Raw genomic sequence first — 26,296 nt, 5'->3', positions numbered from 1 at the left:
CTGCACTATTGTTCCTTTTACCAAAATGCATTATCATACATTTCCCAACAATGTATTCCATCTGCTAGTTTTTTGCCCATTCTTCCAATTTGTCTAAGTTCTGCTACAATCATATTGCTTCCTCAGCACTATCTATGCCTCCACCTATCTTCGTATCATCTGCAAACTTTGCCACAAACCCATCAATTCCTCTATCCAAATCATTGACAATGTGAGAAGTATGGTCTCAGTATTTTCCCCTGCGGAGTACCACTAGTCATTGGCAGCCAACCAGAAAAGGCACCCTTAATTCCCGCTTGATACCTCCTGCCTGTCAGCCATTCCTTGTACAAAGCCAGTATCTTTCCTATAACATCATAGTATTTTATCTTACTAAGCAATCTCATGTGACGCGCCTTATTGAATTGAATTGAATGATCTTTATTGTCATTATACATAGGTACAATGAAACTCTGTTTGGCTTCCTCTCAGGCAATTAAATAAAGCGGTAGATAAAAACAAGACAGTAATAGAAAAACAGTATTACATAGATAAGTAGCAGAAAATAAGTCGCAGCAGCACCAGAATATCACAGTAATGCACAAAGTGCTGTTAGTGCAAGTATTTGAGTCCCTGTGTATGCGTGTGTGTGCTCGCCGTTTCAGTCATTGTTCTGTGGGAGTGGTGTGATGGAGGCCACAGCTCTGGGATCGAAGCTGTTCCTCAGTCTATTTGTTCTGGCTTCTAGTGTCCTGAACCTTTCGCTGGATGGCAGCAGGTCAAACAGGGAGTGGCCAGGGTGTGTGGTGTCTCTGGTTATGCTGATTGCTTTCCTCCTGAGTCTGCTGGAATCAAATGCCTTCTGTAAATCTTAAGTAAATGGCATTCACTGCCTTTCTTTTGTCCACCCTACTTGTTACTTCCTCGAAGAATTCTAACAGATTTGTCAGGCAAGATTTCCCTTTACAGAAACTATGCTGACTTGAACTGACTTATATCATTAGTCTCTAAGTATCCTGAAACCTCGTTCTTAATAATGGACTCCCAACACTTTCCCACCCACCGAGGTTAGGCTAATTGGCCTATAATTTCCTCTCTTTTTGTCTTCCTCCCTTCTTAAAGAGTGGATTGATATTTGCAATTTTCCAGTCCTCTGGGATCATGCCAGAATCAAGTAATTCTTGAACGATCATGACCAATGCATCCATTATCTCTTTAGCAACCTCTTTCAGGACTCTGGGATGCAGTCCGTCTGGTCCAGGTGACTTATCCACCTGAAGACCTTTGAGTTTGCCTCACACTTATTCCTTTATAGTAGCAATGGCATTCACTCCTGCTCCCTGACACTCACTGACCTCTGGCATACAACTAGCGTTTTCCACAGGAAAAACTGAAGCAAGGCTCTTAAGTTCATCTGCCATTTCTTTGTCCCCCATTACTACCTCACCAGCATCATTTTCCAGTGGTTCAATATCAACTCTTGCCTGCCTTTTATTCTTTATTTAACTGAAGAAAACTATTAGTATCCTGCTTTATATTATCAGCAAGTATGCCCCTGTATTTCATCCTTTCCCTTCTTATAACTTTTTTAGTTGCCTTCTGTTGGATTTTAAAAGCTTCCCATTCATCCAATTTCCCACTCATTCTTGCTACCTTATATGCCCTTTCCTTGGATTTTATGTAGTCCTTCAACACTTTCCCAACCACTGAGGGGAACTGGCCAATCATTTCCTCTCTTTTGTCTTTGTCCCTTCTTGAAGAGTGGAGTGACATTTGCAATTTTCCAGTCCTCTGGGACCATATCAAAATCAAGTGTTTCTTAGAAGATCATGACCAATGCCTCCATTATTTCTTCAGGAGCCTCTTTCAGGACTCTGGATTTAGTCCATCCAGGTGACTTACCTACCTTAAGACCTTTCAGTTTGCCTCACACTTATTCCTTTGTATTAGCAATAGAGCTCACTCCTATTCCCTGACGTTCATGGACCTCTGGCACACTGCTAGTGTCTTCCACAGTAAAGACTGAAGCAAAATACTTATTAAGTACATCTGCCATTTCTTTGAACCCCATTACTATCTCATCAGCATCATTTCCCAGTGGTCCATTATTAACTCTTGCCTTTGTTTTTTCTTAATACTAGACAACGAGGTGACCCGTTGGGGCACCCTTTGAGAGAAGGGTAGTGCAGTCTGATGTGACCAGAATGAACATTAAATTTTCTTGAATGCTATTGGTATCGCTTTGCTTTGGAAACTGAAGTAGAAAACCTCAGTTTATTAAAGAAGAATGACGTGTAGCAAAGCAAATATAGCTCCTCGTTTAACGAAGGACATTTTTGATGGCATCACTTCTGGCTTATCTGCCATCCAGGACATCTCAAATGTCCTCTTTCTTTAAGGATCGTGGTTTCCCTTCTGCCGTCATCAATGATGCCTTCACCCGCATCTCCTCCATTTCCCGCACTTTGGCCCTCACCCCATGCTCCTGTCACCACAGCAGGGACAGAGTTCCCCTTGTCCTCACCTACCACCCCACCAGCCTCCGGATCCAGCACATTATCCTCTGCAACTTGCGCCACCTTCAACAGGACCCCACCACTAAGCACATCTTTCCCTCTCCACCCCTCTCCACTTTCCGCAGGGATCGTTCTCTCCGCAACTCCCTGGTCCACACGTCCCTCCCCACAGGTCTCCCACTCAGCACTTATCCCTGTAAGCGTAAGTGCTACACCTGTCCCTACACCTCCTCTCTTGCCACCACTCAGGGCCCCAAACAGTCCTTCCACGTGAGGCAGCACTTCACTTGTGAGTCTGTTGGGGTCATCTATTGCATTCGGTGCTCCCGGTGCGGCCTCCTGTACATTGGTGAAACCCGACGCAGATTGGGGGACCATTTCGTCGAGCACCTCCGCTCCATCCACCACAACAGACAGGATCTCCTGGTTGCCACTCACTTCAACTCTGCTTCACACTCCCATTCAGATATGTCCATACATGGCCTCCTCTACTGCCATGATGAGGCTAAACCCAGGTTGGAGGAGCAGCACCTCATATACCGTCTGGGTAGTCTCCAGCCCCGGGCATGAACATTGAATTCTCCAACTTCCGATAATTCCGTCCCCCTCCCTTCCCCCATCCCTTCCCCCATCCCTGTTACACTCTGCCCCCTCCCCCAGCTGCCTATCACCTCCCTCATGGTTCTGTCTCCTTCTACTACCCATTGTGCTTTCCCCTATTCCTTCTTCATCTTTCCTGCCTATCCCCCTCCCTGCTTCCCCTCCCCCACCCCCACCCCCTTATCTTTCCCCTTACTGGTTTTTCACCTGGCACCTACCAGCCTTCTCCTTCCCACCCTCCCCCCCACCTCCTTTATAGGGCCTCTGCCTCCTCCCTCTTCAGTCCTGACAAAGGGTTCCGGCCCGAAACGTTGACTGATCATTTCCACGGATGCTGCCCGACCTGCTGAGTTCCTCCAGCGTGTTGTGAGTGTTGCTCTGCCACCCTTGTGCCTCTCGTTGTCATTCTGGAGATATGCAGCCCTTTCATCCCCCGTCTCTTCATCTCTCCTGCTGTTTGTTCTTTGTCTCTGATCCTGGAGACGTGCATGCCTCTCCTCCTCTGTCTCTTCTTCTGTCATCTTTTTTTGTCCTGACTCTTTGATCCTGGAGTCATGTGGCCTTGGCCTCATCCGATTCTTGTTCTCTCCTTCTCATTGCTGCTTCCCGACGACGTTTGGTGTCATCTCTTGACCATGATGTTCCCCTTCCCTTTCCACACGGCATAATTAGGCTGACCATTTTTTTTTACCCTAATGCTGGATAGAAGATACGAAGCACTAAGACCAAAGGATGCTGATTATTCTTGATGATGTGGTTGGCGCTCCCCTAAATAGATGTGATATAGTCACCGCTGTTCTTTGACTGCAGCAAGGGTTTTATGAGTGTCTTGGAGTACGTCACTACAATAAGATTAAATTATCTCTTATTGATGGGTGGCAGTTAGATCTGTCCCAATCCTGCACATGCTGATGGTGATTAGCAGAATGTGACTCTGCGAAGTAGAGCTGCCCTGCCCTTTTGCTCCGGTAGGTGTCGCTGCTGAGGCTGGCCGTGCGCATGCGTCGGGCTGTCGCGTCCCGATTTCCATGATGGCCGATTGAGTCTTGGGTGAAAGCCAGCCTGTTGATTTTGGCCGAATGAGCAATTTTATACGAATATATAACCCTGTACTTTGCCTGCATTCTGTAAGTTAGCGCACTTTAATTCGATTTAGCCAAAAAAAGTGCCACTGTAATGCACTATTTGCGCTAATTGGAGATCACAAACAGACCATGAGAGTTTTAGTAGTATATAGATAACTGAAAAAACTTTTGGTATCCTTCTTTATATTATTGGCTAGTTTGCCCCATATCTCGTTTTTCCCTTTATAGCTTTTTCAGTTGCCTTTTGTTGGATTTTAAAAACTTCCCAATCATCCAATTTCCCATTCACTTTTGCTACCTATATGCCCTTTCCTTGGCTTTTATGCAGTTCTTTTTACCTTCCCTTGGCAGCCACGGTTGCCTTCCCCTGCCATTTGAGAACAACTTCTTCTGTGGGATGTATCTCTCCTGCGCCTTGTGAACTGTTCCCAGAAACATCAGCCACCTCTATTCTGTTGTCATCCCCACCAGTATCCCCCTCCAATCCACCTGGGCAAACTTCTCTCTCAAGCCTCTGTAATTCCCTTTATTCCGTTGTGAAACTGATACTTGTGACTTGTGCTTCTCCCTCTCAAATTGCAGTATGAATTCAATCATATTTTAATCACTGCCTCCTAAATGTTCCTTTACCTTAAACTGATTAATAAAATCTGGGTTATTACACAACACACAATCTAGGATAGCCTTTCCCCAAGTAGGCTCAAACACAGGCTGCTCTAAAAAGCCACCTAATAGGCATGCAACAAATTCCCTCTCTTGCGATCCGATGCCAACCTGATTTTCCCAATCCCCTTGCATATTGAAGTCCCCCATTACAATTGTGACATTGCTTTTATTACATGCCCCTTCCAGCTCTCTTTGCAATCTCAACCCCACATCTTTGCTACTATTTGGAGGCCTATATATGATTCCCATAATGGTTTCTTTATGCTTGCAGTTTCATAACTCCATCCATACAGATTCAACATTTTCTGACCCTATGTCACCTCTTTCTAAAGATGTAATTCTATATCTCAGTCCCCAACCTCTTTTGCACTGCGGACCGGTTTAATATTGACAATATTCTTGCGGACCGGCTGACCGGTGGTGGTGGGTGTTAAACACGCCCGGAATATAGGTGATAAGGCAACTATAAGTCACTTATAAGTGGCTAATACACTCAATTTCGTTTCTAAATGGGTTCATCTAACGAATTTAATATTAAACACACACTGCATATTTTCTTCGCATGAATATAGTGGTAAGTCAATTATAACAGTGGTCCCAAACCTCCAGGCCGTGGACCGATACATTGCTGCGAAGAATGCAGCAGTACAGCGGTAGCCGGAACGCACCTAGCATATCTTTAAGAAAAAAGCCGAAATAAACAAGCTAATTGATTAGGTGCTGCCCGGCTCATAGATGTCGGCCCAGATCAGAGGCGACGCATTTGGCAATCACCTCTGATCTGGGCCGACATTTACGTGCTGGGCAGCACCTAATCAACTAGCTTGTTTATTTCAAGCAACTCACATCAAAGTTGCTGGTGAACGCAGCAGACCAGGCAGCATTTCTCGGAAGAGGTACAGTCGACGTTTCAGGCTGAGACCCTTCGTCAGGACTAACTGAAGGAAGAATTAGTAAGAGATTTGAAAGTGGGAGGGGGAGGGAGACTTACAAAATGATAGGAGAAGACAGGAGGGGGAGGGATGGAGCCAAGAGTTGGACAGGTGATTGGCAAAGGGGATATGAGAGGATCATGGGACAGGAGGTCCAGAGAGAAAGACAAGGTGGGGGGCAACCCAGAGGATGGGCAAGGGGTATAGTCAGAGGGACAGAGGGAGAAAAAGGAGAGTGAGAGAAAGAATGTGTGTATAAAAATAAATAACAGATGGGGTACGAGGGGGAGGTGGGGCATTAGCGGAAGTTAGAGAAGTCAGCGTTCATGCCATCAGGTTGGAGGCTACCCAGATGGAATATAAGGTGTTGTTCCTCTAACCTGAGTGTGGCTTCATCTTTACAGTAGAGGAGGCCATGGATAGACATGTCAGAATGGGAATGGGATGTGGAATTAAAATGTGTGGCCACTGGGAGATCCTGCTTTCTCTGGCGGACAGAGCGTAGGTGTTCAGCAAAGCGGTCTCCCAGTCTGTGTTGGGTCTCGCCAATATATAGAAGGCCACATCGGGAGCACCGGATGCAGTATATCACCCCAGCCTACTCACAGGTAAGTGTCACCTCACCTGGAAGGATTGTTTGGGGCCCTGAATGGTGGTGAGGGAGGAAGTGTAAGGGCATGTGTAGCACTTGTTCCGCTTACAAGGATAAGTGCCGGAGGGAGATCAGTGGGGAGGGATGGAGGGTACGAATGGACAAGGGAGTCGCGTATATTCCGTCTGGGTAGCCTCCAACCTGATGGCATGAACATCGACTTCTCTGACTTCCGCTAATGCCCCACCTCCCCCTCGTACCCTATCTGTTATTTATTTTTATACACACATTCTTTCTCTCACTCTCCTTTTTCTCCCTCTGTCCCTCTGACTATACCCCTTGCCCATCCTCTGGGTTTCCCCCCCCCTTGTCTTTCTCCCCGGACCTCCTGTCCCATGATCCTCTCATAACCCCTTTGCCAATCACCTGTCCAGCTCTTGGCTCCATCCCTCCCCCTCCTGTCTTCTATCATTTTGTATCTCCCCCTCCCCCTCCCACTTTCAAATCTCTTACTAACTCTTCCTTCAGTTAGTCCAAACGGAGGGTCTCGGCCTGAAATGTCGACTGTACCTCTTCCGAGAGATGCTGCCTGGCCTGCTGCGTTCACCAGCAACTTTGTGTGTTGCTTGAATTTCCAGCATCTGCAGAATTCCTGTTGTTAGTTTGTTTATTTCGGCTTTTTTCTTAAAGATGTGCTGGGTGCGTTCCAGCTACCGCTGTACCGCTGCATTCTTTGCGGCCCGGAGGTTGGGGACCACGGAATTATAAGTCACTTATAAGTCAATAGCATCTTAACATTTTAAGGAACATTTGGATATTAAACACACAGCGCATATTTTCCTCGTATGAACATATAAAATCATTGCAACACACCAATATCGCTGAATCAGTGGGAGCCCTGGACTTGTTTCCCTGCAACACGATGGTGCCATCGAGGGGTGACGGGAGACAGCGATACTCGAAGGCAGTTCCTTATGTTCAGTCTATTCCACAATTTAGTTTTTGTTGTATTCATTGCAGAAAAATCCGCTTCGCAGTGATATGATGTTGGAAATGGAAGCAACGTTTTCAGTGCTTTCGTGGCTATCTCAGGATATCTAGCTTTGACTTTGACCCAGAATGTCAGCAGAGATGTTATGTCAAACATATTTTCAGCCCGCCGTCATTTGCGAGCTCAAGGAGTTGATCTTCTTCCCGCTCTGACATGGCAGATTCACCGGAAACATTCACAAATGGGTCACAGACCCATTCCTTTGCACGTCTTGGGTCACTGATGACCTCGCGTGTGTTAAAGTTCAACAATGGGCGTGACAGGGAATGAGGAAAGGTGCAGCTGACTCGTATCGTTTCATATCGCCAAATCATATCGTTTTCTTGTGGCCCGGTAACACATGTTTTGCGGCCCGGTGGTTGGGGACCACTGCTATATCTTACCAATAGAGCCACACCACTTTCTGTGCCTTTCTGCCTGCCCTTTTGATACAAATGTTAAACTCCCAAATATGACCTCCTTTCAGCCATGACTGATGCCCACAATGTTATACCAACCAATCTCTAATTGGGCAACGAGCTTGTCCACCTTACTCTGAATGCTACACATATTTAAATATAGCACCTTCAGTCCTGCGTTCTTTGCCCTTGTAAATTTTGCCTCTGTGGTACAACTTAACTCTTTGCTCTGTCTGCAGTTGTACCCAATCATTAGCTTGTCCTTCCTTACATGTTACATCATCTACATATAAACCTGCTAGCTCAGCTCTATCATCCTGGTTACCAGCTCCCTGCCATATTAGTTTAAACTACTGCCAACAGCTCAGTAAACCTGCCTGCAAGGATATTGGTTCCACTCGGATTCAAGTGCAACCCGTCCTATTTGTACAGGTCACTCCTGTCCCAGAAATTACCCAATTTCCCTCGGGATCAATAAAGTATATCTATCTGTCTATCTCTCAGAAATCTGAATTTCTGCCCCCTACTCCAATTCTTCAGCCACGCAATTAATCTGCCACCTCATTCTGTTCCTATCCTCATTGTCACATGGCACAGGCAGCAATCCCGAGATTACTACCCTTGAGGTCCTGCTTCTCAGCTTCCTTCCAAACTCCTTGTAGTCTGTTTTTAGGACCTCCTCCCTTTTTCTTTCTATGTCATTGTTACTAATGTATACCACGACTTCTAGCTGTTTAGCCTCCCTTTACAGGACATTGTGGGTGCGTTCAGAAACATCGCAGACCCTGGCACTGAGGGGGGCGGGGGCAAACTACCATCCGTGTTTCCTTTTTGCATCCACAGAGTCACCTATCTTTTTTTAATAAATTTTTAAAATGAATTTCTACATTGGAACCAAAAAAAAACACCAATGAAAAGTAGATTTATACAGTGCAAAACTGACGTGTCTGGTGTACAATTCAGAACAGTAAAGAGAAAGCACCCAAAATAAAATCATATGAAGTTAGTTTCCATCCCTCCCTCCCACTCCACACTCCAAGCCAACCATTACAATATAAAGAAAAGTTCATCAGAGCTTTTGTCGCCTCAGAGCTGTGAATATAAAGAAAAGTGTATTGCCTACTACCTAAACTATAAGATATTTCACATCATAAAAAAACCATAAAAATTAACCAGAAAAAAGGCTGGATGTAAGGGACTAAATCACTGAAAGAAAAAGGAAGATAAACCTTTAATCTAAAGAAGAGTTATGAAAATAATCAAGAAAAGGTCCCCACACCTTATGGAACTTTATGTCCAAATTAAGAAGTGAATAATGAAATCTTTTCAAGGTCTAAGCAGGACATAATGTTTCTAAGCTACTGAGCATGAGTGAGTGGGTGGGTGGGTGGGGCAACATCTCTCCACCTAAGAAGAACTAAACATCTAGCCAAAAGACAATGTTCGCCGTTTAGTCGGACTCAAACGTGTGTCAACCTCACCCTAAGTGTCAGAAAGAGCAATCAAAGGGTTAGATTCTAAATGACAATTAAGGATATAACCATATAACAATTACAGCATGGAAACAGGCCATCTCGGCCCTTTTAGTCCGTGCCGAACTTTTACCCTATCCTAGTCCCACCGACCTGCACTCAGCCCACAACCCTCCATTCCTTTCCTGTCCATATATCTATCCAATTTAATTTTAAACAACAACATAGAACCTGCCTCAACCACTTCTACTGGAAGCTCATTCGACACAGCTACCACTCTCTGAGTAAAGAAGTTTCCCCTCATCTTACCCCTAAACTTTTGTCCTCTAATTCTCAACCCATTTCCTCTTGTTTGAATCTTCCCCACTCTCAGTGGAAAAAGTCTAACCACGTCATATAGGATAAAGTTTAAAAAGACATCGCTCCAAAATTTCTCCAAACTGGGACAAGCCCAATACATGCGGATAAGAGAAGCCTTGCCCACTATACACATGTCACAAAAGGGACTAGTATCAGAATAGAACTGCGATAATTTGGCTTTAGACATATGAGCACATGAACAGGTTGAGTTAACTGACCTAAGAATTGAATCCCAAGCCTCATTGGACAGAGAAATATTTAAACCATGCTCCCAGGCAGTTCTAATTTTATCAAAGGGAGCACGCTTCAAGGTTGCCAACTTATCACGAATAGTAGATATTAGACTTTTACCCAATGGGTTTATACAAAGAAACAAGACCACAACATTTTTTCTGGGCATCTCAGGAAAATTTGGTATTAAAGGGTTAATAAAATGTCTAATTTGAAGATATCTAAAGAAATGAGTATTAGGTAGGTTAAACTTTGCAGACAGTTGTTCAAAAGTTGAAATATGAAAAGATCTTCAAAGTGCCTGATGCCCTTTCTGTACCAATCATGAAATGTTAGGTCTTGCCTGAGTCCACGATTGTAAAACTTTTTCCTGACTCCTTTATATTTGGCACATAGACTCAGAACTTGGGGAGCATAATCCTCAACAATACGGATAGATTGACCCTTGTATTCCAACTTTCCTCTCCGACGTGCTTCCATAATCAAAAGGTTTTTCACCTTATTATAGTAATGATAATTTAGAGAATTACCGGGCGTGGCCTATGGCCCAAATCCAGCTTAGGCGTAAAGGTACAGTGAACTCTGTCTAAATCAGGAGGGGTCGGAAGAGTATCGTTCCCAAAAATCTCACAAAGTAAAGTAGAGAAAAATTCAATTGGAAATCCACTTTCAGTAGCCTCCGGCAAACCGAGGATTCATAAATTTTGACGTCTGCTCCGACCTTCCAGATCCGTAACTTTGGATATTAACTTGCTGTTATAATCCCTCAAGCTGGAGCGAGTGGTTTCCAAATCGTGAAAGCAACGTTTTAAATCATTGGTAGCAGACTCAAGAAGAAAAAGACGTTCGGCATGAGCCTCCACTTTGGAATTAATTTGATCTAATTTGGATTCCAACGAACCGAAAAAAGTCTTGGATTCAGACTTAAGTTCGGATACTATATCTTATCGGTGCTGTTCCAAAATGGAAACTATCTTGGCAGAGGAACCAGCCGCAGGAACTTCTTTTTTCCCCGATTTGGTGGCCTTTGAAGCCATTGTAAGACAGGTGTATTCACAGACACGGGGGAAAAGATATTTAACAATCTGGAGTAAAAAAAAGGTTAAGCTCTTAAACCCATGCCATCTTAACCGGAAGTCCCAGAATCGCCTATTTGACCCCCTAACTATTGAGCTCCCTATTACTACTGCCATCTTCTTCAGTTCCCTACCCTTCTGAGCCACAGGGCGAGATTCAGTGCCAGAGGCACGGCCGCTGTTGCTTCCCCCAGGTAGGTTCTCTTAACCCACACCCCCACAGTACGCAAAATGGAGTACTTATTGTTGAGGGCGACTGCTTCGGGTGCTCTCCACTATCTGACCTTCTCCTGTAAGCTAGAGCTAACTACCTCCCTCTAGCTCCTGTCCAGCTCACTTTCCCTAACAAGCCGAAGGTCATTGAGCTGTAGCTCCAGTTCCCTAACTCGGTCTCTGAGGAGCTGCATCTTGATGCACCTGGCACAGGTGTGGCCATCGGGGAGGCCGTAAGTCTCCTGAAAATCCCTCATCTGACACCCAGAACACAACACTGGCTCTGCAGACATACCCCCTGTTCTCTCTAGAGTTAATTCAGAAAATAAGCCATGAACTTACCTGCTTGCCTTGCCTCTGCCTGTTCTTGCCGAAACCTTATGTAGCTAAAGCCTTACACTCTGACTCAGACTCCTCCAGCAAATGCTCCAACAATGACCTCTCTGCTAGGTGGTACCTTTCTTTTGTAGAGAATGGGCTCTTCACCTGAGTTGTGTGGGATCGCATCTGTTGCATGTACGCAGTACTCCAATAGAAGACCATTGAATTCCTCACCTTTGTGAGACTAATCAGTCTAATTTCTAGGATTATCCCCATTTCTCTTTTTGAATAAAGGAACAACATTAGTTACTCACTGAAACTCTGAGGTCTTGCCAATGACTAGAGGGTAGCAGTTTGGTCTGGGCTCTAGCAATCTCATTTCTTGCCTTTCTCAGTAACCTGAGGTACATCCCATCAGGCCCTGGGGACTTACCCATCTTAATGTTCTTATCCCAAAATGCCCTAGCAAATTAACATGCTCTATCCTGATCCTCTTCCTCTATCGTTTTTGTTAACTATTTATGTTGTGTACTTATTTAGGAATTTATCAACCCCATAAATCATCTTTGGAATATTAAAGCAAAAAGCCTGAGCTTTTCTGGAGATAAAAATAAACGAAGAGGTTAGCTAAGGTAAATTAAGACCCCTGGAGAAAGATTCTCTAAGGCAGGGATTCCCAACCGTTTTTATGCCATGGATCAATATCACTAAGCGAGGGGTAAGTTTTGTTGTGAATTTTAAGTGATCCTTTGAAGGGAAGGAATGGGGGTGAGTAGAAAAGTGATGCTGGAAGGTTGAGGGAATGAAGAACAAAGGGGATGATGGGTATAATGTCTAAGATAATGGGATGAGTAAAGAAACAAAGGATGTGTTGAGAAGACATACAGAATGGAATAGCAGAACTATCAACTGCTGTTCAAACACTAATTATCAAAATTTAATATCAAATTCCTCTAGATGTTTTTGATCTTTAGTACAACTGTATCAGAAGGCAAGGACCAAGAAGTCAAAATGGGAATGACAGTGGGATGGAAAAAGAAAGCAATGAGAAAGTGGAAGCTTGGGGGTCATTATGTAGACTGTTCTGCTGAATTCTTCTCCCCCAGTATTGAAGAAACAATACAGAGAGTGACAAATACAGGCAACAAAATTGAAAGTATAAATAAATAATTGTTTCACATTCAAAATGTATTTGGGCTTTGTACTATGTGGCTTAGTGTCATGTTTAGCTGGTAATAGTTATGTAAAGCAGTGGTCCCCAACCTCCAGGCTGCGGACCGATACCGGACCACAAAGCATGCAGGGGTGCAGCGGTAGCTGGAACGCACCCAGCACATCTTTAAGAAAAAAGTCGAAATAAACAAGCTAATTAATTAGGTGCCGCTTGGCACGTAAATGTCGGCCCAGATCAGAGACGACATCTGGGCTGACATTTATGTACTGGGCGGAACCAAATTAATTAGCTTGTTTATTTTGGCTTTTTTCTTAAAGATGTGCTGGGTGTGTCCCGGCTACCACTGCACTGCTGCATTCTTTGTGGCCAAGAGGTTGGGGACCACTGATGTAAAGCACTGAGGGGCATTTAATCACATTAAAGACACTGGATAAATGTAAGATGTTGCAAGTTAGCTTATTGTTGTATTATACCTTATTATTAGACCATGATGGAAGTTAAATTGTTTTGAAAGGGTGATTTTAATATTGATATTGTACATAATATTCAAGGAACTATTATCATTACATGGATATGCCCATGTACACTCTGTTATTTAAATCTAGGTACAGCGGTAAATTACAGTCGAAGTGTGGCACCCATAATCAAAGCAGAGCCAACAAGAGGACTCGTGGACGAATCAGTCAAGATTGAGATCACACATTTGCTCCCAAATGAGCAGATTACGCTGCACTCAAAGCTTTTGTCTGAAGATAATGATTGGTGGATGTCCTACGCCCATTATGTCAGTGATGTGGAAGGGAATGTCCGAGGTTTGTGCAGCTGAGCTACACCGTGCACTTTTTTGCTTTTTCAGGGCACTTTTGTCTAATGAAAACTTAGAAGAAAATTTTAACTCGTGATAGATTCTTTCAGCATGGGTGGGAAGAGGTGGCATGATCTATTTGTTCTCAGAAGGTGTGTCAATAAGGTTTCAAAATAAAACTTCTGAGGAGACATCCTTCCTACATGTTTATAGTTTATAGATCTTCTTTGAGATCTGGTGAGCATAATTAGCCAAATAATGGATTTATTGAGCCTGCTGCATCAGCCAATAATTTGGATTTGGAATAGGGTGTTTGTTTCACAGAAGTTAGTCAAGTAGGCAGAAAATAAAGTTAATTTATTTTAAGAACAAGGAAAAGGATAGTGTAGCTTACTTTCTGAAGAAAAGTTGTACTTGACAATAATTCTGCAAGTGGAGATGGTTACATGTGATTGCTGTGTATTGAATAATTTTGTCTTTTGCTCTATTGTGATCACCAAACACAATCAGAAAGGAACAACCCAGTTGTTTTCACTAACCAGCTATAGTGTTCTTGTTATATGTAACCTTCCAAACATGCAATGATGATTCATCCTGGGAAGTGGCCAGTTTTTGTTTCAAGTAAAGCTCTGATGAATTTTTAATACTAGCATTAAAGGTTTAAAATTTAGCTGCGTTAAGTTCAGGTAAGATGGACAGGGACATAGATGGAATTTAATCCTGATGGGTGCAAGGTGAGGCACATTGGGAAGACTAATAAAGAAGGAATATGAACAATGAATTGCAGAATGGAGGGGCCCTGTAATGAGTTTAAGGAATGTTGAAGATGGCAGCTTGTAGGTAAGGTAATGAAGACTTATAGGATATTTGCCTTTATTTGCTAGGGCATAAAATGTAGGAGTGCATAGGTTATGGAGCAACGGTATAAAATATTGGTTAGGCTACAGCTGAAATATTGCGTACAGTTATCACATTAAACTGAACATGATTGCACTAAAGTGGGTACAGAGAAGGCTGAATGTTGCTTGGGATATTTAATTTTGAAAAGTGACTGGATAGGCTGGTTTTGTTTTCTTCGGAGCAGACGAGGCTGATAGGAGTTATGAGGAGCAAAGGTAGCTTTTTTTTATAGTAAGTGTCTAAATTGCTGTCCAAGTTGGTAAGGTTGTTAAGGCATATGGGGTGTTGTCCTTCATTAGTCAGGGAATTGAGTTCAAGTGCTATGAGGTAATGTTGCGGCTCTGTAAAATCCTGATGAGACTGCGCATGGAATATTATGTTCCGTTCTGGTTGCCTCATAGAAAGGATGTTGAATCTTTAGAGTGGGTGCAGAGGAGATTTACTAGGATGTTGCCTAGACTAGAGGGCATCTTTTATGAAGATAGGTTGAGTAAGCTAGGGCTTTTCTCTTTGGAGTGATGGAGGATGAGAGCTGACTTGATAGAAGTGGACAGGATTCCTAGACAGGCACATGGATTATCGAAAAATGGAGGGTTATGTAGGAGAGAATGGTTAGATTGATCTTGGGGTAGATTAAAAAGTTGGTACAACATTGTAGGCCAAAGGGTGTTTACTGCGCTGTACTGTTCTATGTTCTAAATCTATAGAACTTGGCTTTGAGCAAAGGGTTAAGAGGTTTAGAAGGGATCTGATAAGAGAGTAGTTAGAATCTGGAAATGTGCTGCCAGAGTGGTTAGTAGGGTGTTAAGTATTCTTGCAGCATTTAAGATGTTTCTAGACAAGTACTTGAATTGCCAAGGTATAAATACTATACATCAGGTTTTGGTGAATGACACAAGTGCAGATGAATATTTGATGTTCGGCATAGACTTGTTGCAGTGAAGATCCTGTTTCTATGCTCTATGATTCTGTTTTGCATAATCTTTTGCATGAACTATGCAATTTAATAAATAAACTGCTGTTTAGGAACTGACAGCATGATGAAACTGGTACGACTATGATTATGACTTCAATTGCAAAACTGGGTAAATTGTAGAAGCCTCGTTTGGACTAAATTGCTTCACGCAATCAAAGTAGCTTGATCTTATGGGTTTTATTGTGAAGGAAGCTGAAGGCTTTTCATTTGATATAATCTGCTGTCAATTCTTTGCATTATTCAGAAAAGATTCATGTAATGCATTCAGTATCCAGAGTAAGTTTTCATTTGGATGGAATTTTTGCATGAGAAAACTTGATTGAAGTTTTTCTAATGTTATTGTTCACAGTTAGCCATGATAAGTCATGGGGAGGCAGTTACACTGGTCAAGAACAGATGGGCTTCATCTGGAGCATGAAGCTTGCACCTGGCAGTCGTGAAGGAATGAGGTATTTTTTTTAAAGTCACGGGCATTTAAATAATATAGACTAATCACTCTTTATATTAAATGTTGTAGAGGTTTGAAATCTTATATACTTTTTAAAAATCTTTTCATGAACTGGTGATGTTATGACATGACTTTAAATGTCCTTGAAATAATGTCCTTGCAGTCCTAGTGATGAAAGTGCTCTCAGAATGCTGTAAAGTTGGGAGTTCCAGGACTTTGAGAGAATAATGGTAAAGAATCTGCTATATATCTGGGCAAGCATGGTTTGGAATGGAGTTGTCATAAATGCTATTTCTATATAGTCTTCTGGTCAAGATGGTTCCAGCGAACAGTGATTCCTCGGGTGACATCTTTCAGAAAGCCAGTCTCTTCAATTATTTCACTTGCTTTACATCATCTGTTTGTTCTTTTTGTCTTGATGAAGCCTGTGATGTGCACTTTGGAATTTGATTGAATGACCTGGTGCTCTGTGTCCTGGAGAGGTCTGTGAGCACGAACTGTATCGTGGAGAAGACCAGAGACTGGGTGTGGGGCTATGATGACTCCATTTCAAAGCATCGAGGCGGATGTGGAAGAGGTCAACAGTTGCTTTCTACGGAGGCCACGGGGTCAATGGTGATCGGTAGCTGGGTTGGCGGTGTTCACTCTTCACGGAAGTACTGGGTTCGTGCAGCTGCTCTCCTCAATGCTGATGGAAGGATGTTTTTGAAATTCTGAGATTTGTGATTATTGGACCGTAGTTTATATTAGTCTCCTTCAGTTTTGTGCTCTCTTTCCTGTTGTGGGTGGGCAATATTACTTTTTGTGTGGGGAAGGGGTTGGGGATTTAGGGTCTGATGTTCTTGAAGATGTTTTTCTGAGTGGGCAATCTGTTAGCTTTTGTGTGTGGGGGTGTTGGGGTTTGATTCTATTGTCACTTTTTTGTGAGGGAGGTGTTTGGGTTGATGTCACTTTTTTGGCAGGGAGGGGTGTTAGGGGCTTGGGGTTCTTAATATTCTAGCTGCCATTTTCTGGATGGGCAATCTGTTAGTTTTTGTGCAAGGTGCAGGGTTTGGGGTTCGATGTTGCAGCTGCTGTTTTCCGTGTAGGCGATCTGCTAGTTTTTGTGCAAGGGAGGGGTTGGGGGGGGTTTGAGATTTGATGTTCCAAGTACTGTTTTCTATGTGTGCAATCTGCTAGCTTTTTGTGCGAAGGAGGAGGAGGGGGTTTTGGGGTTTGTGTGTTTTGTTTTCCTTTTTCTTTTCCATATGATGGGGGGGGTGGTTGATATATTTTCTTCCCAAAACTCCCATGTTTTTTCTGTATTTCATGGTTATCTGGAGAAAACAAATATCAGCAACATACATCAAAGTTGCTGGTGAACGCAACAGGCCAGGCAGCAGCTCTAGGAAGAGGTACAGTCAACGTTTCGGGCCGAGACCCTTCGTCAGGACTAACTGAAGGAAGAGCTAGTAAGAGATTTGAAAGTGGGAGGGGGAGGGGGAGATCCAAAATGATAGGTGAAGACAGGAGGGGGAGGGATGGAGCCAAGAGCTGGACAGGTGATTGGCAAAAAGGATATGAGAGGATCATGGGACAGGAGGTCCGGGGAGAAGGAAAAGGTGGGGGGGGCGCGGGGGAACCCAGAGGATGGGCAAGGGGTATAGTCAGAGGGACAGAGGGAGAAAAAGGAGAGAGAGAAAAAATGTGTGTACATAAATAAATAACAGATAGGGTATGAGGGGGAGGTGAGGCATTAGCGGAAGTTAGAGAAGTCAATGTTCATGCCATCAGGTTGGAGACTACCCAGACGGAATATAAGGTGTTATTCCTCCAACCTGAGTGTGGCTTCATCTTTACAGTAGAGGAAGCCGTGGATAGACATGTCAGAATGGGAATGGGATGTGGAATTAAAATGTGTGGCCACTGGGAGATCCTGCTTTCTCTGGCGGACAGAGCGTAGGTGTTCAGCAAAACGATCTCCCAGTCTGCGTCGGATCTCGCCAATATATAGAAGGCCACATTGGGAGCACCGGACGCAGTATATCACCCCAGCCGACTCACAGGTGAAGTGTCGCCTCACCTGGAAGGACTGTCTGGGGCCCTGAATGGTGATAAGGGAGAAAGTGTAAGGGCATGTGTAGCATTTGTTCCGCTTACAAGGATAAATGCCAGGAGGGAGATCAGTGGGGAGTGATGGGGGAAACGAATGGACAACGGAGTCGCGTAGGGAGCAATCCCTGCGGAAAGCAGAGAGAGTGGGGGAGGGAAAGATGTGCTTAGTGGTGGGATCCCATTGGAGGTGGCGGAAGTTACGGAGAATAATATGTTGGACCCGGAGGCTGGTGGGGTGGTAGGTGAGGACCAGGGGAATCCTATTCCTAGTGTGTTGCTTGAATTTCCAGCATCTGCAGAGTTCCTTGTGAAGACGAATATCAGAGTTGTATTGTACATGCATACTTTGACAATAAAATGCACCTTTGAACTTTTCCTCCAGACCATAATCATGTGTCCTATCCCTCAATGTCAACAAGACGAAGGAATTGGTTGTTGACTTCAGAAGGAGTAGCGGACCACACGACCCAATTTACATCGGTGGTGCACAAGTGGAACGGGTCAAAAGCTTTAAGTTCCTCGGGGTCAATATCACAAATGACCTGACTTGGTCCACCCAAGCAGAGTCCACTGCCAAGAAGGCCCACCAGCACCTTTACTTCCTGAGAAAACTAAAGAAGTTTGGCCTGTCCCCTAAAACCCTCACTAATTTTTATAGATGCACCATAGAAAGCATTCTTCTAGGGTGCATCACAACCTGGTATGGAAGTTGTCCTGTCCAAGACCGAAAGAAGCTGCAGAAGATTGTGAACACGGCGCAGCACATCACACAAACCAATCTTCTGTCTGTAGACTCACTTTACACAGCACGCTGTCGGAGCAGTGCTGCCAGGATAATCAAGGACACGACTCACCCAGCCAACACACTTTTTGTCCCTCTTCCCTCCGGGAGAAGGCTCAGGAGCTTGAAGACTCGTACGGCCAGATTTGGGAACAGCTTCTTTCCAACTGTGATAAGACTGCTGAACGGATCCTGACCCGGATCTGGGCCGTACCCTCCAAATATCCGGACCTCCCTCTCAGTTTTTTTTGCACTACCTTACTTTCCATTTTCTATTTATGATTTATAATTAAAATTTTTAATATTTACTATTTTTAATCTTTAATATTTGTAATCCAGGGAGTGGGAAGCGCAGAATCAAATATCGCTGTGATGGTTGTATGTTCTAGTACCAATTGTTTGGCGACAATAAAGTATGAAGTGTTTGGGAGAGATTATCAATAAAACCTTGAGAGCTGCTACAGTGCATCTTGCATCTGGCAGAATAAACGGGTGTTTTAGGTGCTGGATAATGTGTAGAAGCAGTCAGCATTGCTCTTTGTACTGTGTTTGGTCAAATGCTTCCTTGATCTCAAGGATAGGATCTCTTCTGGAAGTTGGTGCTTGTTTTCTTTTATCTATGTTTGGACTAAAATTGTAATAGGACCTGGAACTCAAACTGCCGTTTTCAGTTTTAATGGACAGGGGGTGGGGGCATGTTTTCTCTCTGTAACTACCCCATTACCCCTTTTACAATATGACTTTGTTAACAACTTATCCAATAGTAGCCTCAGACTCGTTCTGAAAGATATTATCTTTGTCTTGTCCCTCAATTCCTGACCCCCTCTGCAATGTACAACTTGATTTTCTTCACAGTTCTGAAATGTTTACTCTGTTTCCACACAAACTGCCTGACTGCCTGGTGTTTACAAGATTCTCTTGGTTTCAGCATCTGCAGTTTTTGCAATATTTGGCCTTTTCTAAACTTCTACTTTGACAGTTACAGGTTGTATTTCCATGTATGCCAATTTATTTTTCAGGTTGCGAAAGAGGGATGTGACCACCCCACTTTCAGTAACTGTTTCTGTACACAGTGGATGGATTTCTCATAACTTTGACCAGGAAACAGTGCTGGCATCGGTTGTATTAGAACGCTTTTATATGGCCCCAGGCACCACCAGGTTACAGTTCAGAAATGGTCGTGTTGTTGGAACACTCTTCTTGCCACCAGGTAACAGAATGCTGTGCTGTAAAACAGTAATATTTCATTATTTACCCTTGTACTTAGCTGGCCATGAACTTGCTTACTGTTATTCCCCAATGTTTCTGGATGCCTTTTTATATAATTTTCTTATTGTTTTTTTTTCCGTTGCCTGATTGCCTACCATGAAAAACTCAGGGGAAAAGAATTGTTTTGCATAGCACTTACTGTGCATTGTTTTGTCTATCAAGGTGGCTTAAATTCTGTGAATTACATTGAGTTACATTGTTTGCCATTATGTAGGAAAAGGCAACAGCCAATTTTTAGTTTTCAATATCTTGTATTCAGATTTTGATTAATAGCCAGAATGTTTCTATTAGTGATGCTAGTTTAGCAAGAAATGTTTGCTTGGGAACCTGAAATCTGTGCCTTAGAAAAAGGCAGCTATCCATCGAACTGACTACGTCTTGGAAGATGCATGTTTTTCTTAACTATTTGTGTAGAATATATACTCATTCTCTGGAATTAATCTTAAATTTCAACCCTTTTAGGGAGACTCTGGTGCATCTCCTCACCTTCTTCACCACCCTGTACTACATAAGCCCATAAGGTATAGGAGCAGAACTGGGCCATTTGGCCCATCAAGTCTGCTCTGCCATTTTATCATGACTGATTCAATTTTCATCTCGGCTCCAATCTTCTGCCTTCTCCCATTATCCCTTCATGCCCTGACCAATTAAGAATCTATCAATCTCTACCTTAAATATAGAAACATAGAAAACCGGCAGCACAATACAGGCCCTTCGGCCCACGATGCTGTGCCGAACATGTAGTTACTTTAGAAATTACCTATGGTTACCCATAGCCCTCTATTTTTCTAAGCTCCATGTACTATCCAAGAGTCTCTTAAAAGATCCTATTGTATCCACATCCACCACCGTTACCAGCAACCCATTCCACGCACTCACCAATCTGTTGGAAAAAAAAAACCTACCCCTGACATCTCCTGTGTACCTGCTTCCAAGCACCTCAAAACTGTGCCTTCTCATGTTAGCTACTTCAGCCCTGGGAAAAAGCCTCTGGCTGTCCACAGAATCGATGCCTCTCATCATCTTATACACCTCTATCAGGTCACCTCTCATCCTCCATTGCTCCAAGGAGAAAAGGCCAAATTCTCTCACCCTGTTCTCATAAGGCATACTCCCAAATCCAGGCAACATCCTTGTAAATCCCCTCTGCACCCTTTCTATAGTTTGCACATCCTGTAGTGAGATGACCAGAACTGAGCACAGTACTCCAAGTAGGGTCTGATCAGGGTCCTATATAGCTGTAACATTACCTCTCGGCTATTGAACTCAATCCCACAGTTGATGAAGGCCAATGCACCATATGCCACCTTAACCACACAGTCAACCTGCGTAGCAGCTTTGAGTGTCCAATGGATTCAGACCCCAAGAACCCTCTGATCCTCCATACTGCCAAGTCTTACCATTAATACTATATTCTGCCATCATATTTGACCTACCAGAATGAACCACCTCACACTTATCTGGGTTGAACTCCATCTGCCACTTCTCAGCCCAGTTTTGCATCCTATCGATGTCCCGCTGTAAGCTCTGACAGCCCTCCACACTATCCACAACACCTCCAACCTTTGTGTCATCAGCAAATTTACTAACCCATCCCTCCACTTCCTCATCCAATTCACTTATAAAAATCACAAAGCGTAGGGGTCCCAGAACAGATCCCTGAGGCAAACCACTCGTGACCGACCTCCATGCAGAATATGACCTGTCTACAACCACTTTTTGCCTTCAGTGGGCAAGCCAGTTCTGGATCCACAAAGCAAGGTCCCTTTGTATCCCATGTTTCCTTACTTTGCATTGGGTACCTTACCAAATGCCTTGATGAAATCCATATACACTACATCTACGGCGCTTCCTTCATCAATGTGTTTAGTCACATCCTCAGAAAATTCAGTCAAGCTCGTTAGACACAACCTGCCTGTGACAAAGCCATGCTGACTATTCCTAACCATATTATGCCTCTCCAAATGTTCACAAATCCTGCCTCTCAGGATCTTCTCCATCAACCTACCAACCACTAAAGTAAGACTCACTGGTCTATAATTTCCTGGGCAATCTCTACTCACTTTCTTGAATAAGGGAACAACATCTGCAGCGCTCCAATCCCCTGGAACCTCTCCCATCCCCAATGATGATGCAAAGATCATTGCCAGAGGCTCAGCAATCCCCTCACCACCTTCCACAGTAGCCTGGGGTACACCTCGTCCCGTCCCAGTAGCTTATCCAACTTGATGCTTTCCAAAAGCTCCAGCACATCCTCTTTTTTAATATCTATATGCTCAAGCTTTTCAGTCCACTGTAAGTCATCCCTACAGTCACCAAAGTTCTTCTCTGTAGTGAATACTGAAGCAAAGTATTCATTAAGTACCTCTGCCATCTCCTCTGGTTCCATGCACGCTTTTCCATTGTCACACTTGATTGGTCCTATTCTCTCACATCTTATCCTCTTGTTCTTCGTATACTTGTAGAATGCCTAGCATAAAGACTTGGTCTATGGCAACAAATTCCACAGATTCACCACTCTCTGGCTAAAAAAAATTCCTCCATACTAAAAAGAAGCCCCTCTATTCTGAGACTCTGTCCTCTGGTCTTGGACTCCCCACCACAGGAAACTTCCTCTCCACTTCCACTTTCACCATTCGATAGGTTTCAATGAGGTCTCCCCTCATTCTTCTGAATGCCAGTGGTTACAGATGCGGAGCCAGCAACACTGTTTGTATGAAAAGCAATTCAATCCTGGAATCGTTTCGTGAACCTCCTTCGAATCTTCTCCAGTTTTAGCACATCCTTTCTAAGATACGGGGCTCAAACATGCTCACAATACTCCCAAGTGAGGCCTCACCAGTGCTTTATAAAGTCTCAACATTACCTCCTTGCTTTTATATTCTAGCCCTCTTGAAATGAATGCTGACATCGCATCTTCCTTCCTCACCACAGACTCAACCTGCAAATTCACCTTTACGGAATCCTGCTCAAGGACTCTCAAATTCCTTTGCACCTCAGATTTTTGTATTTTCTCTCCATTTAGAAAATGGTCAACCCTTTCATTTCTTCTATCAAAGTGCATGACCGTACACTTCCTGACACTGTATTCCATCTGCCACTTTGCCCGTTTTCCTAATATAAGATCTCCTATGGCCTTTCTGCTTACTCAAAACTACCTGCCCCCCCCCCAATTATCTTCATTTCCTCTGCAAACATTGCAACAAATCTTTCAATTCCATCATCCAAATCATTGACATACAAAGTAAAAAGAATCGGTCCCAACACAGACCCTATGGAACACCGCTGGTAGCCAGCAAGAAAAAACTTCCTTTATACCCGTTCTTTACCTCCTACCAATCAGCCACTGCTTTATCCATGCTAGAATCTTTCCTGTAGTACCTTGGGCTCATAGCTTGTTAAGCAGCCTCATGTGTAGTACCTTGTCAAAGGCCTTCTGAAAATCCAAGTAAACAACATCAACCGATTCTCCTTTGTCTGCTTGTTATTTCTTCAAAGAATTCCAACAAATTTGTCAGACAAGGTTTTCCCTTGATGGAAACCATGCTGACTACTGCCTATTTCATCATGTGCCTCCAAGTACCCTGAGACCTCACCCTTGTTAATTATCAACTCCAACATCTTCCCAACCATTGAGGTCAGACTAACTGGCCTAGAGTTTCCTTTCTTCTGCTTCTCTGCCTTCTTGAGGAGTGAAGAAACATTTGCAATTTTCCATTCTTCTGGAACCATTCCAGAATCTAGTGATTCTGGAAAGATAATTTCTAATGCCTCCATGACCTCTTCAGCCATCTCTTTCAGAACTCTGGGGTGTACACCATCTGGTCCAGGGACTTAACTACCTACAGAACTTTCACTTTCCTCCAAGAACCTACTCTCTAGTTATGGTAATTTCAACACCTTGTGTCCCCTGACACCGAAACTTCCACCATACTGCTACTGTCTTTCATAGTGAAGACTGATGCAAAATAATATTCAGCTTGTCTGCCATTTCATTGTCCCCATTACTACCTCTCTAGCAGTCTGATATCCACTCTCGCCTCTCTTTTGTACTTTGTGTCTGAAGAAACTTTTGGTATCTTTTTTAATGCTATTGGCTAACTTACTTTTGAATTCCATCTTTACTTATAGTTGTCCTCTGTTGGTTTTTAAAAGCTTCCCAATCTTCTAACCTCCCACTAATCTTTGCTCTATTATATGCCCTCTCATTGGCTTTAACTTCTCTTGTTAGCCACAGTTGTGTCATCTTCCTTTTGGGGTACTTCCTCTTTGGGATGTGTATATTTTGTGCCTTCTGGATTGCTTTCTGAAATTCCAGGCATTGCTGCTCTGCCATCATCCCTGCCAGTGTCCTTTTCCAATCAATTCTGACCAACTCCCCTCTCATACCTCTGTAATTCCTTTTGTTGTTGTTGTTCATCCATCGTTGACGTCGATGAGGACCTCGACACCATTATGATGGTGCCGAGACTAGCGCGTCATTTGGATTTAAGTGAGGGAGAGTTGCGCAGCGTCAGCCTCACTCTCTCTTCCCAATTCCCATCTAGGCGCAGTGGATGACCAAGACGTCTTCTGTGTCTTGTCCTGCTCTACACGTTCCACGACACTTGCAGAGACCGCCTTCTTGACCGTTGGACCTTCCATGGGTCTCGTCCGCTCAATCCGCCGGAGTCTGTCTTCACATGCTGGGATAGACAACTCCCTATTTCACCGAGGATTTGAGACCCGTCGGCTACCCTCACCTGGTTTAGCCGGCTTGTCGAAGCCGTTGCCCTTTTACTCTACTGTAATACTGATACATCTGACTTCAGCTTCTCCTCAAATTTCAGGGTGAATTTGATCATATAATTATTACTTTCTCTTAAGGGTTCTTTTATCTTAAACTCTCTCATCAATTCTGGTTCATTGCACAACACCCAATCCAGAATAGCTGAACCCCTAGTAGACTCAACCACAAGCTGCTCTATAAAACCATCTCATAGTCACTCTAGAAATTCCCCTCCTGTAATGCAGCACCAACCTGATTTTCCAATCTACCTGCATATTGAAATTCCCCCATGACTATTGTAATGTTGCCCTTTTGGCATGCATTTTCTATCTCCCATTGTGACTTGCAGGCCACCTATGATAATTCTTGCATTGTAATCTATGCAGCTCAAGACAATAGTTGCCCCATGCTCAAACTTTTGATTCCTGACTTTGAGGTCTTACCGACACCTCTCTCCACAACCTCTCCTCTAACTGTTCTGACGGTCTGGTTCCCATCCCCCTGCAACCAATTTCCCCCGGGATCAATAAAGTATGACTATGAACCCCACCGTGCAACATTAATTAACCTTCCCACTAGGATGTTAGTCCCCTTCCAATTCAGGTGCAAGCCATCTAGTCTGTACAAGTTCCACCTTCCCTGGAAGAGAGCCCAATGATCTAAAACTCTTATGCTTTCCCTCCTACACCAACTGCTTAGCCACGTATTAAACTATATAATCTTCCTAGTTCTGTCCTCACTAGCACATGGCACAGGCAGCAATCCTGAGAGCACAACTCTGGAGGTCGTGCCCTTTAACATAGTACGTAACTCCCTGAACTCCCTACGCAGAACATTGTTACTTGTCCTACCCATGTCATTGGTACCTACATAGACTGTGACTTCTGGCTGTTAAGAATGCTGAGGACTCAACCTTTGAGATATCCCAGACCCTGGCACACGGGAGGCAACTCGGGAATCTCGTTCTCGCCCGCAGAACCTCCTGTCTGTTCCCTTAACTAAAGAATGCCCTGTGGCGGCGGCGTGCCTCCTCTCCCCCCTCCCTCCATAGGGCAGAGACTCGCCCAGTGCGACTTTCCTCTGTTAGGTCTTCCTTCTCCCCCCGACCCCACCGCTGACAGTATCCAAAGTGATATACCTGTTGTCGAGGGCCATGAACACAGGGGTACTTAGCCTTGCCCTTCATCTGTCTTAAATGCGTGTCCGTCATTCTGTTTATTTTTGATCCTGCAACCCTCCCTCACCCGGAGAAACAATTTCTCAGCATCTTCTTTGTCAAGTCTTTCAGAATTTTGTGTTTTAATTTGAACACCTCTCATTCTTCTAAACTACGGTTGAGCATTGATTCTTTCCTCAGCAGTCAATCCCATCATCCCAGGATTCGGCAGGGAACCTTCAGAGGTTGTATCGTCTCCTTTAATAAAGGAAGCAAAATTGTACTTAATTGATTTTGAAGTACTTTAGGGCATACCTTGGGCATCTTATGTAAGATGCATTGTCATATATGTATAAATGCAAAGTATTCCATAATATTTGCCTTCACTGTGTGCCGTGTTTGTCATTTAGATGCAGTACATAGTAAGACCATA

General features: G+C 43.7%; 1 protein-coding gene across 16 annotated transcripts in view; it reads left to right on the top strand.

Annotated features, from left to right (window-relative positions):
- Positions 1 to 26,296, top strand: part of LOC134359551 (acyl-coenzyme A thioesterase 3-like) — a 106,457-nt gene that overhangs the window by 67,181 nt on the left and 12,980 nt on the right. For 15 of the 16 annotated variants that reach the window (XM_063072976.1, XM_063072984.1, XM_063072982.1 and 12 more), the window contains 3 exons: positions 13,272 to 13,478; positions 15,697 to 15,796; positions 19,690 to 19,880. In XM_063072976.1, the coding sequence (XP_062929046.1) occupies positions 13,272 to 13,478; positions 15,697 to 15,796; positions 19,690 to 19,880 (498 nt within the window). Of the gene's footprint in view, positions 1 to 6,182; positions 6,387 to 13,271; positions 13,479 to 15,696; positions 15,797 to 19,689; positions 19,881 to 26,296 lie in introns of all 16 variants that reach the window. The other variant, XM_063072989.1, reaches the window with a different exon arrangement.

Source organism: Mobula hypostoma, chromosome 20 (assembly GCF_963921235.1).
Source record: "Mobula hypostoma chromosome 20, sMobHyp1.1, whole genome shotgun sequence".
In the NCBI taxonomy this organism is placed as follows: domain Eukaryota; kingdom Metazoa; phylum Chordata; class Chondrichthyes; order Myliobatiformes; family Myliobatidae; genus Mobula; species Mobula hypostoma.
The sequence above is the reverse complement of the archived record's forward strand: the minus strand, read 5'-3'. Positions and strand labels throughout refer to the sequence as shown.